Below are 13,459 nucleotides of genomic sequence, written 5' to 3' on the forward strand. Positions count from 1 at the left end.
TAATTTGAATTTTTTATTTATAAAAATATTGTTAATTTTAGAGTATGACAAGTATATTGACATGAATTTAGCCAAAAAAGAATTTACAATGTTTTGATTTATAAGAGATAGAAGTAATATTTCTACATTTTATTTTTGTGACATCAGTTTTCATCTATTAGTGTTGTGGAATCAAAATAATACAAAAATAAAAAGACACCTAAAAATTTTACATTTTGGACACATTTTTTGTGATTGTACCAGCTATTCAATATAAATATATCAACTTCTTTACTTGAGAAAATAAATGTCGGCCTCAAATATTATACAGGTATACATTTTGAAATACTAAAAAAATATTTTACAAAAAAATTGCAAAAATAGGAAAGACTTTAATGAAAACAGATTTGCAATGAAATAGGTGGAAAGTAACAACAACTTTTAAGATTTGTGTATTTTTTTCAAACTCTCCGACAAACCGATGATATCTTAAATTATTAGGAAAGTTGAATACACGTTCATTTTTAACATTGTACTACAATGAGACTAAATTAAAAGTAGAAGTAGTAAAAGTAGTAAAAGTAATAGTACCTTGTTTTGTTCTTAAATAAATTCAGAATAATACTGTCTTATGGTATTTTGTCCAATATTAGGACTTTAACTTTTAAATCAATTAAATAGGAAACATAAAGTATCAACCCTTCTTTAACATTATGATATCATTATTTGTCGTCAAGTACATTTTGAGTATTTTTTTATAAACGTTTATATACACATGAACTATATCCTAACTATAAGACTAGGATCTGCCCCTCGAGGAATTAATATTGCAGACGACTGAAACACTCTATACTAACCTACGTTCATTCCCAAGATAAACCTGAGGTCACACCCATCGGAGGGTGTGTCGTGTCTAACCAATGACTAGCTGCGACGACACGACACACCAGTGGCGGCTTGTCCTATGAGGCAGGTGAGGTAGTGCCTCACTAGTATATCAATCGAATATTTACGTTATTTCGTTGTTTCATAATCAGTTTTTTAGGTAAATATAATTTAGCTTCTTGAAATTTCCTAAATAACTTTATTTTTAGGAAAAAAATTAAAATGGTTACGGCCCTGACTCTTTATCTTTGTATCCGTCTTCCACGTGCCAGTATTATATGCATCTATGCATCATGCATCTCATTCCAACTTTCTCAAATAATTACAGTTGAAGCTAGCCTCACACCATCCTTGTCTAGCATACTACCGCTTCCTAAAATGTGACAACGACAACAGTAAAAGTGGCAAAATTTGAAAAATGTACCACCGATTCTGGGAACAAAATTCATCTATCCTTGAGGCCGGCCTCAAACACGTGTGTTTTTAGTTACGAAGTTACTTGACCTTGCTTCCCTTATTTACTTAAGGTTCCGCGGAACGGAATATTAATAGCCGAACTGAACCGACTACAGTGTGTATTTTGTGTTTGTGTTTTGTTTTTGTAAAATTTATAACTAATAAATTATTTTTCTTTACTTATTTGTTACATCTACATACAAAACTAGTTTTTAAGTGTTTCAAAATGTGTTGTATGTTCTGGTTGTGTTTTTTTTGTAAAATTGTTTTGAACATAGTTATTCAAATCAGAGTAAGCAAAAGATTTAAGCAAATAATATTGCAACATGATTCCCACAGCCTTAGCTCATTCCTTATATCTTCCACGATTTTTGAAAAAACTCACACTGTTTTGTTATGTAAAATTTGAAAGTTTTCGATATGGAATTTTAATTCAAAATAACTCTATGCACTGAGGCTGAAAACATTTGAGTCGATCGCATTCACGGGAAAACTTTTAGAGAACTAATCGGCAGCAAATATTTCTTGAGGATTTTTTGTCCGAAATTTTTTGTGGGGATATTTTATCTAAAAAATTTGTGGAAATTATTTGTCCAGGATTATTTCTCTGGGGATTATTTTTGTACGGGGATTTTTGTGGGGATTTTCTGTCCGGGGATTATTTGTCCGGGGATTATTTATCCGGGGATTATTTGTCTGGAGATTTTTTGTCCAGGAATAATTTGTGGGGATTTTTTGTCCGGGATTATTTGTCCTAGCTTCGTCCTAGCGTTATGATGTCACAAAATCGACCTTCCGGTCATTAAAGATAAGGTAACCATAATAATAAAATTCCTCAGGTGTAGTGTGCCTCACCACCTTCTACTATCACGAGCCGCCCCTGCGACACACCCACCGATGGGTGAGATCCTGAGCTTATCTTGAGAATGAACGAAGTATAAAGCTACATTACTTAATCAGTCCGTAACACAGTAAATATTCGATGTTTTTCAAACGTATCTACTAAACAGTACATAGACAGATTGAGTTATACCTAATTGTTTGTATAAATAGATCCTAAAATAATATAAATAACTTAAATCTAGGGTTAGGTCATGCTGGCAAGGGCAGATCAATGCCTTTGCTAGCACAAATGGAACACCCCATAAGAAAACCATTGACACTAATGTACAACTAAAAAGTTTAGTGAGTATAGATTTTTTCTTTCTTCCGAAGATATAAAACATTATTTTCATATAAACAATGATTTTCTTATAGGGTAGTAGTTGATTGATGAGATGATTATGTAGTTAAATCATGAAATGGCGGGTGAAAAGAGCTACAAGATTGTGATAACCTTTTCAAAACCAACACCAAAATTCTTGTTAATTCTAACAGCATTTTTTGCTTTTGCGTTTATATAGACTTTTTTCGTTAAAGTAATTGATTAAGTAAAGCCTGAGGATATTATGGTCTAGGTCTAGAACAAAACCTTGATAAAAAAATATTCTTAGTTTGCTCTTAGAAGGCACCACCTGTAATGAAATATACTAGTAGGATCTAGAGCTAGGTAAGCCCTTTTATTTTTTTTTATTTCCTATTTTGTATGTTCTGCTGTAATTCAATAACACCATGTGCATCAAAATCTAGTCAAATAAAATTGGAGAAGTCTGGTTACCTTCTTTTGGCACTTGGCTTCAGCTTTTTTTTTCGATATGAAATATTGGTAATTGTGACAAAGTTTTTAGATAAAATAAAGCATCATTTTTTCTGATTTAGGTCAGAACAAAAATAGCTGTATTCTCCCCGTTTGCCTTTATTCCAAATTCTGGTGCAATTCTGAAATCACTTTTAGTTTTTCAGCAACGTTTTGGTAGCTTTCCAGGTGATCTAGGTGTTTGTATGGTTTGTCTCAGTCAATTTCTTCTCTTCGTTTTGCACGCCTGATACATTTTGATCTTAAAAATGAAATAGTTATCACAATCATTTAGTCGGCGAGTGCTTTAGATAGGACTAGGAATTACATAAAGCATAATGGTAGGATACGAAAAAAAATATGTCGCCCTGCGACTACTTAATCACTCGCGTTAATCACTTGCTAAACCTGAACATCTTTGGAACTTTTGGAATGCACCTACCACGGACCAACACTACCCTATTCCAAATAACTTAAATAACTGAAGAATATCAACACACAATACTTTCACTACAATACAAATACCCAAAAATATATATCTCACAAGAAGCTATTCTTAGATATTTTAATACATTGAATAATTTACTCGCAAAATATTCTTCAAACAATTTAAATATTTAAGTTATTTGGATTCTTTAACTTCTTTAGTTGCTTGGTCCACCAGAAAGTTCTGCTTTAGTTGGCCACTTTAACGAATTCAGCGTTGTCATAACCTCTAGCGCCTACAAAAGTTTGACCCATTCCCTTTCTATCGATCGCTCGCACTCTGACAAACAAGAACGCTGCTACTAAACTAGCTACAATTAGAACCAGCAAAAGCATAACTAACCCAGCTACGAAGCTAGGAACTGACATGCATATCGTCTCAGGATCCTGAGACGAAGCAGATTGGATGACTACAGTTTCGTTGTTTTGAGCAGAATTGAGGGCAAAGTTGACATCTCCAGGAGCTACTACTTGAATAGTACGGCTAGTATTAACATCAGTCATTTCTTGAGCTTCTCGTTTGTACACGTGACTTACAACTACCGACATTACTTCCGGACTTCTCCTTCTTCTTACTCCTTGCAATTCACTTGGGAGGTTTTCTATAAGTCTCGGTCGGCCTCCTAGAGTTGCCAAATTGCCTTCAAATTCTTCTGCAATATTACTTTTCCTTTTGACAGTGTTATATATGCCATGGTGACCTGGAGGTGGTGGGGGAGGCAAGTGGATCTCAGTTCCCGTTTGAGCTGATACTTGTGGGGCTGGAGATGAGAGATTAGGAGGATTAGAAGTAGATGATGAGGACGTTTGAGCTTGAGGTGCTGGAACAACATCTGCATTTTGTTCAGAGTAAGCACCAGTAGGTCCGGATGGATGTCTTGGATCTGGGAAGGCTGCAGGTAAACCATATTCTCCAGAAGGAGGTGGTCCATATTCACTGCTCAAACCAGCATGGCCTCCGAAGTCGCCACTTCCAAGAGCATTGGATAGTGGAGGAGCTCCGTATTCGCTAGTAAGACCTAAGCCATGTCCACATTTTGGTTCTGGACAGTTATATCTACATACCTGAATGACACACTGGAAGTGAACGTTCATAGAATCAGGGAATTTAAAAGCTTGGAAGTAGGCGAAAGATACGACTGAAGCAGATGGACCAAAGTTCTTAATCTTCTGGAATTTGCTCATAATCTTGGGCCTAACCACACAACCGTATTGATCAACAAGCTGGATAGGCGCTCTCTTGCCATCGTGAGCAACGCAGTTCCTGACCAACATGTCGAATTTATTTTCATCGTCTTTAATAGCCAACACCATTGTCATAGTTTGGCCAATCTTTACAATTCCTGAGACTTCAGATGCCCACGGGCCCTTTCCGACTTGTATTTGCATCCAGCACTGCAAGTTGTCTCCAAGAAAGTTAGCTGTTACAGCATGTAACATGTCAACTTGGAACGGCCTGAATGTAACTGCTTTTTCATAGAAATCATACCAAGTACATCGTAATTTTCTAGCCTGATCCCACACTTCCTGAACATAGGGATCATATTGGATAATAATGGTGTTTTCAACATAGCTTCCACTAGGAGTTGGTCCACCATAGCTAGCTGCGTTATGATTCGCTGACGAAGACATACCACAACTATTTAAGAAAATTTCAAAAGTAGCACTTAAATGACCAGTCCCAGGTTTTAAATGTACACAATGCGAGTCACTATAGAACCCTTTCGAGAAAATCATCCCATAAAACGGCCTATCAAACTCAATATTAACCCTCATATGAGTCTTTTCACACTGCACTTGCAGATGCTTGATTTGGGGCATGTCAGGAGTTGCTAACGGCCATGGGTCATCTCCAGCTCCTCCACCTCCTCCCCCTCCTCCTCCTCCTCCTCCACCTCCTCCCAGGAGACCAGCTGGGAGATATCCAGGTCCGGACAGTGGTGGGCCATATACCGCTCGGTGTTCTAGGGGCAGGGACGCTGAATCGGAAAGTGGAGCATCGCAGTGAATTTCCTATAAATTAATAAATTATTTATTAGAGATATGTTAAGTTAAGGCAGAGAAATGCTAGCGGGTACCCGTAGGTACCCACTTATAGTACGCGATTACATTAATACATCAAACAATTTTGTTAGATAATGATAAATTAATTGGTGAATTTATTCTTTATTAAAGATCGTAATTTTTAATGAAATGCAAGCACGGATTCTTAGCGATAATAAGTAGTGATGTAACGAATGTCATTTTTTGAATATTCGCGAATACAAATATCTGCTACCAACATTCGCGAATGCGGATGCGAATGCGAATATTCAGTTTTTTTAAATTCGTCTCTATTTTTGTAATGTTTCCTAAATTTATAATGAAAAGTTAATTGATATTTAGTGTAAATCAATCTAAATCTTAAGCTTTATTGCATACAGGCTTGGATCCCGCGTACCAAAAAAAGTTGATTTATAGCAAGATAAAAATTTGTTTTTAGCTTAACGGTGTCTGGTTGGACAAACTTTAATGTACGGATACACTGGAACAGGGGAAGTTTTAATTGTGGAACATGTTACAAGTTTCGAACGTCAGACTACGAAAAAGTCCCATGTATTTTGTCGGACAGAACTTCCAGTTTATTTGTTACCCTTGTAATAAACTCTCATGCAAAAATCAGACTGCTATTACCACCAACATAATTCCTGTCAGTTCACAGTAGAACATCTAAGTATCGGACTTATTAAAATGCCCAACATATTTGTCGGACAAACATTTTTTCATACTTATATTATATAAAGTTTGCTCTTTATTAAACTTAAAAACAACCTGCTAGTTTTCACAATCATAAACTTGTCAGGATGACACGTTCAACAATTAAAATCACGTTCCACAATTAAAACTTTCCCTGTTCAAGTGTTCCCTTACATCAAAGTTTGTCAGACTAGACACCGTTAAGCTAATAACAAATTTTCAGCTTGCTATTAATAACCTTTTTTTGGTACACGGGATCCAAGCCTAATAATACCAAATAATAAAATAAAGTGAATTAAGGCTGATAATGTGAGTATGTATACGAGGTTAATGCCTGGTGGCACCAACACATCTTAAGCTTAAGGCCCGGCGCAAATTGAACCTAAGCGAGACACAACCTGCGTCGGCGGACTGCGTAGACCGTTCTGCGCATCCTACTATCAGTTCATGCGTTCGCATGTCGAGCTTGGGAAGGTTTATCATCGGCGTACAGTTGTCTTATGCCTTGGGACGCGTGACTCACCGCTAGATGTTTATTTTTACGTGTTTTTGTTTGCGAGATGGAAGTATCTGAAATGAATACGGATGGTATTTATGATAAACGGCGATATATTTTACACTATCCTTATGAATAACATTTTATTGCTCTGTTGTATCAATCAGCACTACTCAACAAGTTTTCGTTTATTCGTTTTAATATTTTATTGCAATAGTAGGGAATATAATATATCTGATTAAAACAGTGAATTTATTACATTTTAATTATTTTTAATTTCTTGTGACGTATCTAATGTAGGTTTAGCCAATAAATCAAAGTTATGCGTTTACAGGAGCATATTATTTGAAAAATAAGGAGTACCATAATGTGTCATAATTATAATCTCCTTTATACAGGCAAAAAAATTGTTTATTATGTATTTCTTAAATCCACACAGTCATTGGAAAATGATTCATGGTATTTAAAAATATCTGTTAATGACACTGTTATCGACAAAGTGGATCAATTTCAAACTTGTCATCATATTAGACTTTTGTTTATCGTTAAAAATTAAATGATGGTTGTGAATTGTATTTTTTGTGTTATTTAATATTTTAGCAAAACACATAATCAGCAAAAATCTTATTTAAAACATGCTAACCGTTTTTGGAATCACAATCAGTGCAGTGTTTAACTTATGCTTGTTATTATAAAGGTATGTAGAAATATAATACTCAGTGTAAGATATCTTTTTATGCACCCGTTTATGATCAAATTAGATGTTTTCGAAAGTCATACCGCTACGACTACTAGGGACGTGTAAGATATTTATAAAACGTTACTAGTTACAAGTACGGAACTACCGATTTTAAGTTGCCTAGTCAATTCAGTACAAGGAACAGATACTATATCAGTATTTTATAATCAGTACCACTTAGAACCGGTATCAAAAGTAACCGTTACATGTCCGCACTGATTTTGCCCGTCTCTATTCACCACGTCGATGGCCAACGGTTGGGCTGGCTTGTGTTCAATATGCGGCACGCTAGAAAAATAAATGCACCGGCCACCCGTCCCGCCGGCGCAGGTTGTGACTCGCTTAAGTTCAATTTGCGCCGCGCCTAAGACGTGCCTTAAGCTCAACTTACGAAATATACGCGTAGTACCATGGAGTCTTAGATCAATTTTCAGCTTGCCACAATGGATTGCCATGTGGATTGCATAGATAAGAATCGAAAATTATGGTGCATCGTGTAGTGATGTTGATTATAGTTACTTTCTAGTATTCGTTACAAATCGTTACCTTTGTATAAGGTAATCATTTACAGTATTCGTTACTATGATTACTTTTGTTACTTTTGTATTTGAATACCGGTAATAATATCGAAAATCGTATTTCCCAGTAGCTAGGTATTTTGTATAGGTATTCCGATATAATAAGTAATCATTTACAGTATTCGTTACTTTGATTACTATGATTACTTTTGCTACTTTTGTATTTGAGTACTGGTAATCAAGTTGAAAATCGTATTTCTCAGTAGGTAGGTATTTTGTATACTTAGGTATTCCGATATAACAAGTAATCATTTACAGTATTCGTTACTTTGATTACTATGATTACTTTTGCTACTTTTGTATTTGAGTACTGGTAATCAAATTGAAAATCGTATTTCTCAGTAGGTAGGTATTCTGTATTGTGTTACGGACAATAGGTGGAATACCACGATGAGATGGGGAGACGACATTAAAAAGATAGGAGGAACGGACTGGAAACAGAAAGCACTAAACAGAAGCGAATGGAGGAAACTGGGGGAAGCCTATGTTCAAAATTTGACGAATTAAAGGGCAAAAGAAGAAGGTATTTTGTATAGGTATTCCGATATAACATTATCACAGATATAACAACTGTAGAAACGGTACGAAACTGTATTGGTACGAAGTAATCAGAGTAATCAAACTAGATACAATAGTCGTTACTCGCTCTAATACGATTGGTACAAAGTAACGAAGTAATCAGAGTAATCAAAGTAATCAAAGTAGATACAATAGTCGTTACTCGCTCTCACACACACACACACATGCTCGTATCAACCCCAACCCCGGGGGACATGTGTGTTCCAATGGAAAAGTGGAACCCACATGTCCGAAGATCAAAATTCGGTGTGTGCTCGGTCACTCAGCCGGCGAATTGGTAAAATAAATTTTGTTCTCCTCGACGGCTGAGCGCCCGAAAGGTGTGGCCATCAAGCCCACGTCTGTCGGTACGTGACCTCGATGCTCACATTCCGCGGCTATGGTCCATTTGACCTACCTGAAGGGTACTTAGTGCCTGAAGGGCGACATTTGTGTTTCGATATCCTGTGGCTATCTCAATTTTTCATTCTTAAGGGTTTCCTCTATATCCAGCTAACTGCTATCTAGGCCGTCTATGTACCGTTCTTTGGTTTCCGTCGTAGTTAGTCAACTCTCTTAATAATCTGCTATAGGATGGTTCCTGATATTGTTAAACATTTCATATGCTCTTTCGTCTATCATTCTCAAGACTTTCTTTTGTTGCGTATGTCCAAATACGTATCTTAATGGGACATATCTAGGTATATTCAGAGATTCCCTGATCATGTGGTTTTGGATGGTTTGTATTTTTTTTACTTTTACTCGCTCTGATACGATTGGTACGAAGTAATCAGAGTCATCAAAGTAACGATTTGCCTCTCTGTATAGTAATCGTTACTTTCGGTATTCGTAAGTAACGAGTACCTCGTAACGAATAGTTACCTCTTCAACATCACTAGCATCGTGAGACTTAAAACGGCACTACTTACTACTTACCTTTTCTTAGTAAAAAAATAGATGAGAAGTGAACAAATTTTGATTTTATTAACCTAACCTTACCTTAAAATTATTTTTTTCTGATATTCATATTTGCAAAACATTCGCATAAATTTCGCGAATGCGGATACGAATGCGAATGCGAATATGCAAAAATATGCGAATATTGGCGAATGCGAATACGAATATTCGTTACATCACTAGTAATAAGTGCTTTTATGCATACAAAAACTAAATGAAAAGTAAGTTACTGCATCGTGAGTCTAAGCTTAGAATCTACAAAACAGTAATTAGACCAGTGGTCACATATGGATGTGAAACGTGGGCCCTCTCAACCACTGATGAAAATCAACTGAGAATATTTAAAGGAAAAATACTAAGAAACATAAAATAAAAATGTATACCATGTTTATTCAGTTGCAATGCGAAGGCAAAACTGTCATTTTTCACTTAGAACAGAGAGCGCAAACCAGCACTCTAAATCGACGATTTTCGACTCTATTTGGAGTCATCATCAGAGAGGCATAGGTTTGCTGCTCTCTGCCCCAAGTGACGAAACTCCGAGAGCTTATCAACGCATTGCAACTGACGTTTATGGAGTAGGTGTCTAGCGATATCTGGCAACTGAAAGTCAAAGTTTTCAACCTAATAGAAATATTAAAAATATTGAGAAATATTAAAAATGTTCCTAAAAGATATTTAATTGAAAACTTATAATTTTAAAAACATTTATTTTATATTAGTTTTCCTCCTTTGAGTACCTAGGTCCATTTTACGTTGGAATTTACCAGCTGAACAGACGGGGTAGTGAATTGTAAGTTTTGGAATTCCCTCTTGTCTTCTTCGTTTCAGCATCCATCTGGCTTGCAATTTTTAGAAGCCACGGAGGTGTTACCAGGGAAATGGTCCAATAAGTTTTCAATTAAATATGTTTTAGGAATATTTTTAATATTTCTATTAGGTTGAAAATTTTAACTTTCAATTGCCAATGCCAGATGTCGCTATACACCTAATCCATAAACGTCAGTTGCAATGCAGGGATAAGCTCTCGTAGTTTCGTCACTTGGGGCAGAGAGCAACAAACCTACGCCTCTCTGATGATGACTCCAAATAGAGTTGAAAATCGTCGATTCAGAGTGCTGGTTTGCGCTCTCTGTTCTAAGTGAAAAATAAGACAGTTTTGCCTTCGCATTGTAACTGAATAAAAATGGTATACATTTTTATTTTATTTTATATTAGTTTTATTCCTTTGAGTAAATAGGTCCATTTTCCGTTGGAATTTACCAGTTGAACCGACCGAGGCTTGAATTGTAAGTTTTGAATTCCCTCTTGTCTTCTTCGCTTTAGCATCCATCTGGCTTGCAATTTTTAGAAGCCATGGAGGTGTTACCAGGAAAATGGTCCAATAAGTTTTCAATTAAATATCTTTTAGGAATATTTTTAATATTTTTCAATATTTTTAATATTTTTATTAGGTTGAAAACTTTGACTTACTAAGAAACATATTTGGACCAACCCATTACAGCGATGGAACGTGGAGAATTAAAATGAACTAAAGGCTGGATGAACTAATGCAAAACGCAGATATTGTTAGATTTGTAAAGTCACAAAAACTACTAAACTGGTTTGGTCACTTGGAAAGAATGCCAGATAATAGACTTGTAAAAGTAATCCAGAGATGGAAGCCCCAAGGAAATAGAACAAGAGGAATGCCCCGTAAAAGATGGATGGACGACGTAGAGGAGGATCTTAAAACCATGAGCATCAGGCAGTAACGAGGGAAAGTATCCGACAGGGCAGTATGGAAGAACATTGTTAAGCAGGCCAAGAACCACAAGGGGTTGTAGCGCCATTAGAAGAAGAAGAAGAATTTTTATAGAAAAAACTGTTATTTATATTCCAAACACTGTAGATAAAGGGTTTGAATTTAAATTAAATGGTTTAGAAATGAAGGCATTAATTACAATACAAATCCTAGAATATGCAATAAGTATTTAAAAGGTATCACCTGAGCTGACAGGGGGGATTTGCGAATCGAGGATCAAAACTATTGTCGGCCGTTGCGGATGATGGACGTTGCGCAATAATTAATGACACAAACGATTACTCCAAAGAAATCAAAGTTCGAACAGAGAAAGCAAGAACAAACTTCAATAAAATGAGAAAGGTACTTTGTGCAACAGAACTGAAATTAGACTTGAGAGTTAGGCTGGCAAGGTGTTATATTTTCTCGACTCTGCTTTACGGTATAGGGACACTTAACTCATCGACTACTAAAAAGTTGGAAGCATTTGAACTGTGGGTGTATAGAAGAATCCTGAAGATATCATGGACCAAGCATATAACAAACAACGAAGTCATGAGAAGAGTCAACAAAAGACTGGAAATATTGGAAACCATCAAGACACGAAAGCTGCAGTACCTGGGGCATATTATACGTAATGAGAGATACAACATACTTCAGTTGATTATACAGGGGAAAATCCAGGGCAAGAGAAGTGTAGGAAGGAGACGAATCTCGTGGTTGCGTAACTTGACGGAATGGTACGGATGCACATCAACCGACCTATTCAGAGAAGCAGCATCTAAGATCAGAATAGCCATGATGATTGCCAACCTCCGTCGCGGAGATGGCACGTGAAGAAGAAGAACACTAAGGGGACCCCATTTCCAATTCTGCGGGGGGCCCCGACGGAGTTTGTTACGTCACTGTACTCCCTATCATCATTATTAAGATATAAGCTGCTAAAAAAAATCTAAATTAAGACATACATATGTCAAATATTATTCGCCCAGTTGTTACATGGAACTGAAACATGGCCTCTACATCAGCGAGAGATAAATAAGCTACTGGTATTTGAAAGGACGGTTCTCAGAATGATATTTGGGTCTCAAAGAGATGAATTGGCAGGAGAGTAGAGAAGGTGTCGCAATGCTGAATTGGTGACTGTATGGTACTGAAAACATCGTCAGACATATAAAAGCTAACCGGATAAGATGGGCAGGTCATGTGCTAAGATCAGAGGAAGACAAGTGTTTTTTGAGAGACCAGACGGTAGATCAGTAGGCCATCCCAGAAAAAGATGGAAGGGAAGGAACATGCTGAAGCCGATTTATCTAGGATTGTGGCACAACAATGGGAAATGGAAGCGCAAGATCGTAGATGAGGGAGGTCTATCGTCTATAGTGAACGTGGCAAAGGCCCACCCCGAAATGTAAAGCCTGTCAAGAAGAAGAAGCTTTATTAAATGAGTTTGGAAAACGATTAAAAAATTCTGAACAAAACCGACCATTTTTCTTCTCTCCTCGTAGTGTATATCATTACTACCCACCAAAAGATGCTGAAAATCGTATTTTGAAATCATTTTTTATTTTTATTTTATTAAAAAACAAGTGAAAGTGCTTACCCCTAATGTGAGTAAAACTGCCAAAATTCCTAGAACGTTGAGCGACCTTGTCATGATGTTCCTTCAGCCAGTGTTCAGCCGTTATATCGTTCTGTAATAAAAAACATTATGAGAGTACCTTGACATTGAATTTAAGATACCACAACAAAAGTAGTATGGGTTAATAAAGGTGGACGGCATATAATATTTGTAACGATTGCTACAGTTACTTGTAACTGTGCGTTTTATTGTCAGAGTAACCTGCAACTTGTATACGAGCAAATATCGTATATTATAAATTATGTTATATTTTAAATAGATTTTAAATCCTGCAATACTTTTGTTATTTTATCTTTTGAATCTTTTGGGTCCAAATCATTTGGATTTTTTTATCTTTTGAATCTTCTGGATTATTATTATTAGAGAGCGGAATATATGCAACACAACATTACCAAAATATGCGCATACATATGCATTACTTTTACTACAAATATGCAGGTATTTTTTCTAAATTTGTCTAAATATGCAAATGTATATTAAAAATACTCA

General features: G+C 36.1%; 1 protein-coding gene across 1 annotated transcript in view; it reads right to left on the bottom strand.

Annotated features, from left to right (window-relative positions):
* LOC126893209 (cuticlin-4) overlaps positions 1-13,459 on the bottom strand; it is a 118,525-nt gene continuing 105,066 nt past the window's right edge. The window contains exons 2-3 of the mRNA XM_050663173.1: positions 12,932-13,022; positions 1-5,494 (exon numbers count right to left, since the gene is read on the bottom strand). Coding sequence (XP_050519130.1) covers positions 3,671-5,494; positions 12,932-12,985 — 1,878 coding nt within the window. The 5' untranslated portion in view covers positions 12,986-13,022 and the 3' untranslated portion in view covers positions 1-3,670. The remainder of the gene's footprint in view (positions 5,495-12,931; positions 13,023-13,459) is intronic.

Source organism: Diabrotica virgifera, chromosome 10 (genome assembly GCF_917563875.1).
Source record: "Diabrotica virgifera virgifera chromosome 10, PGI_DIABVI_V3a".
Taxonomy (NCBI): Eukaryota; Metazoa; Arthropoda; class Insecta; order Coleoptera; family Chrysomelidae; genus Diabrotica; species Diabrotica virgifera.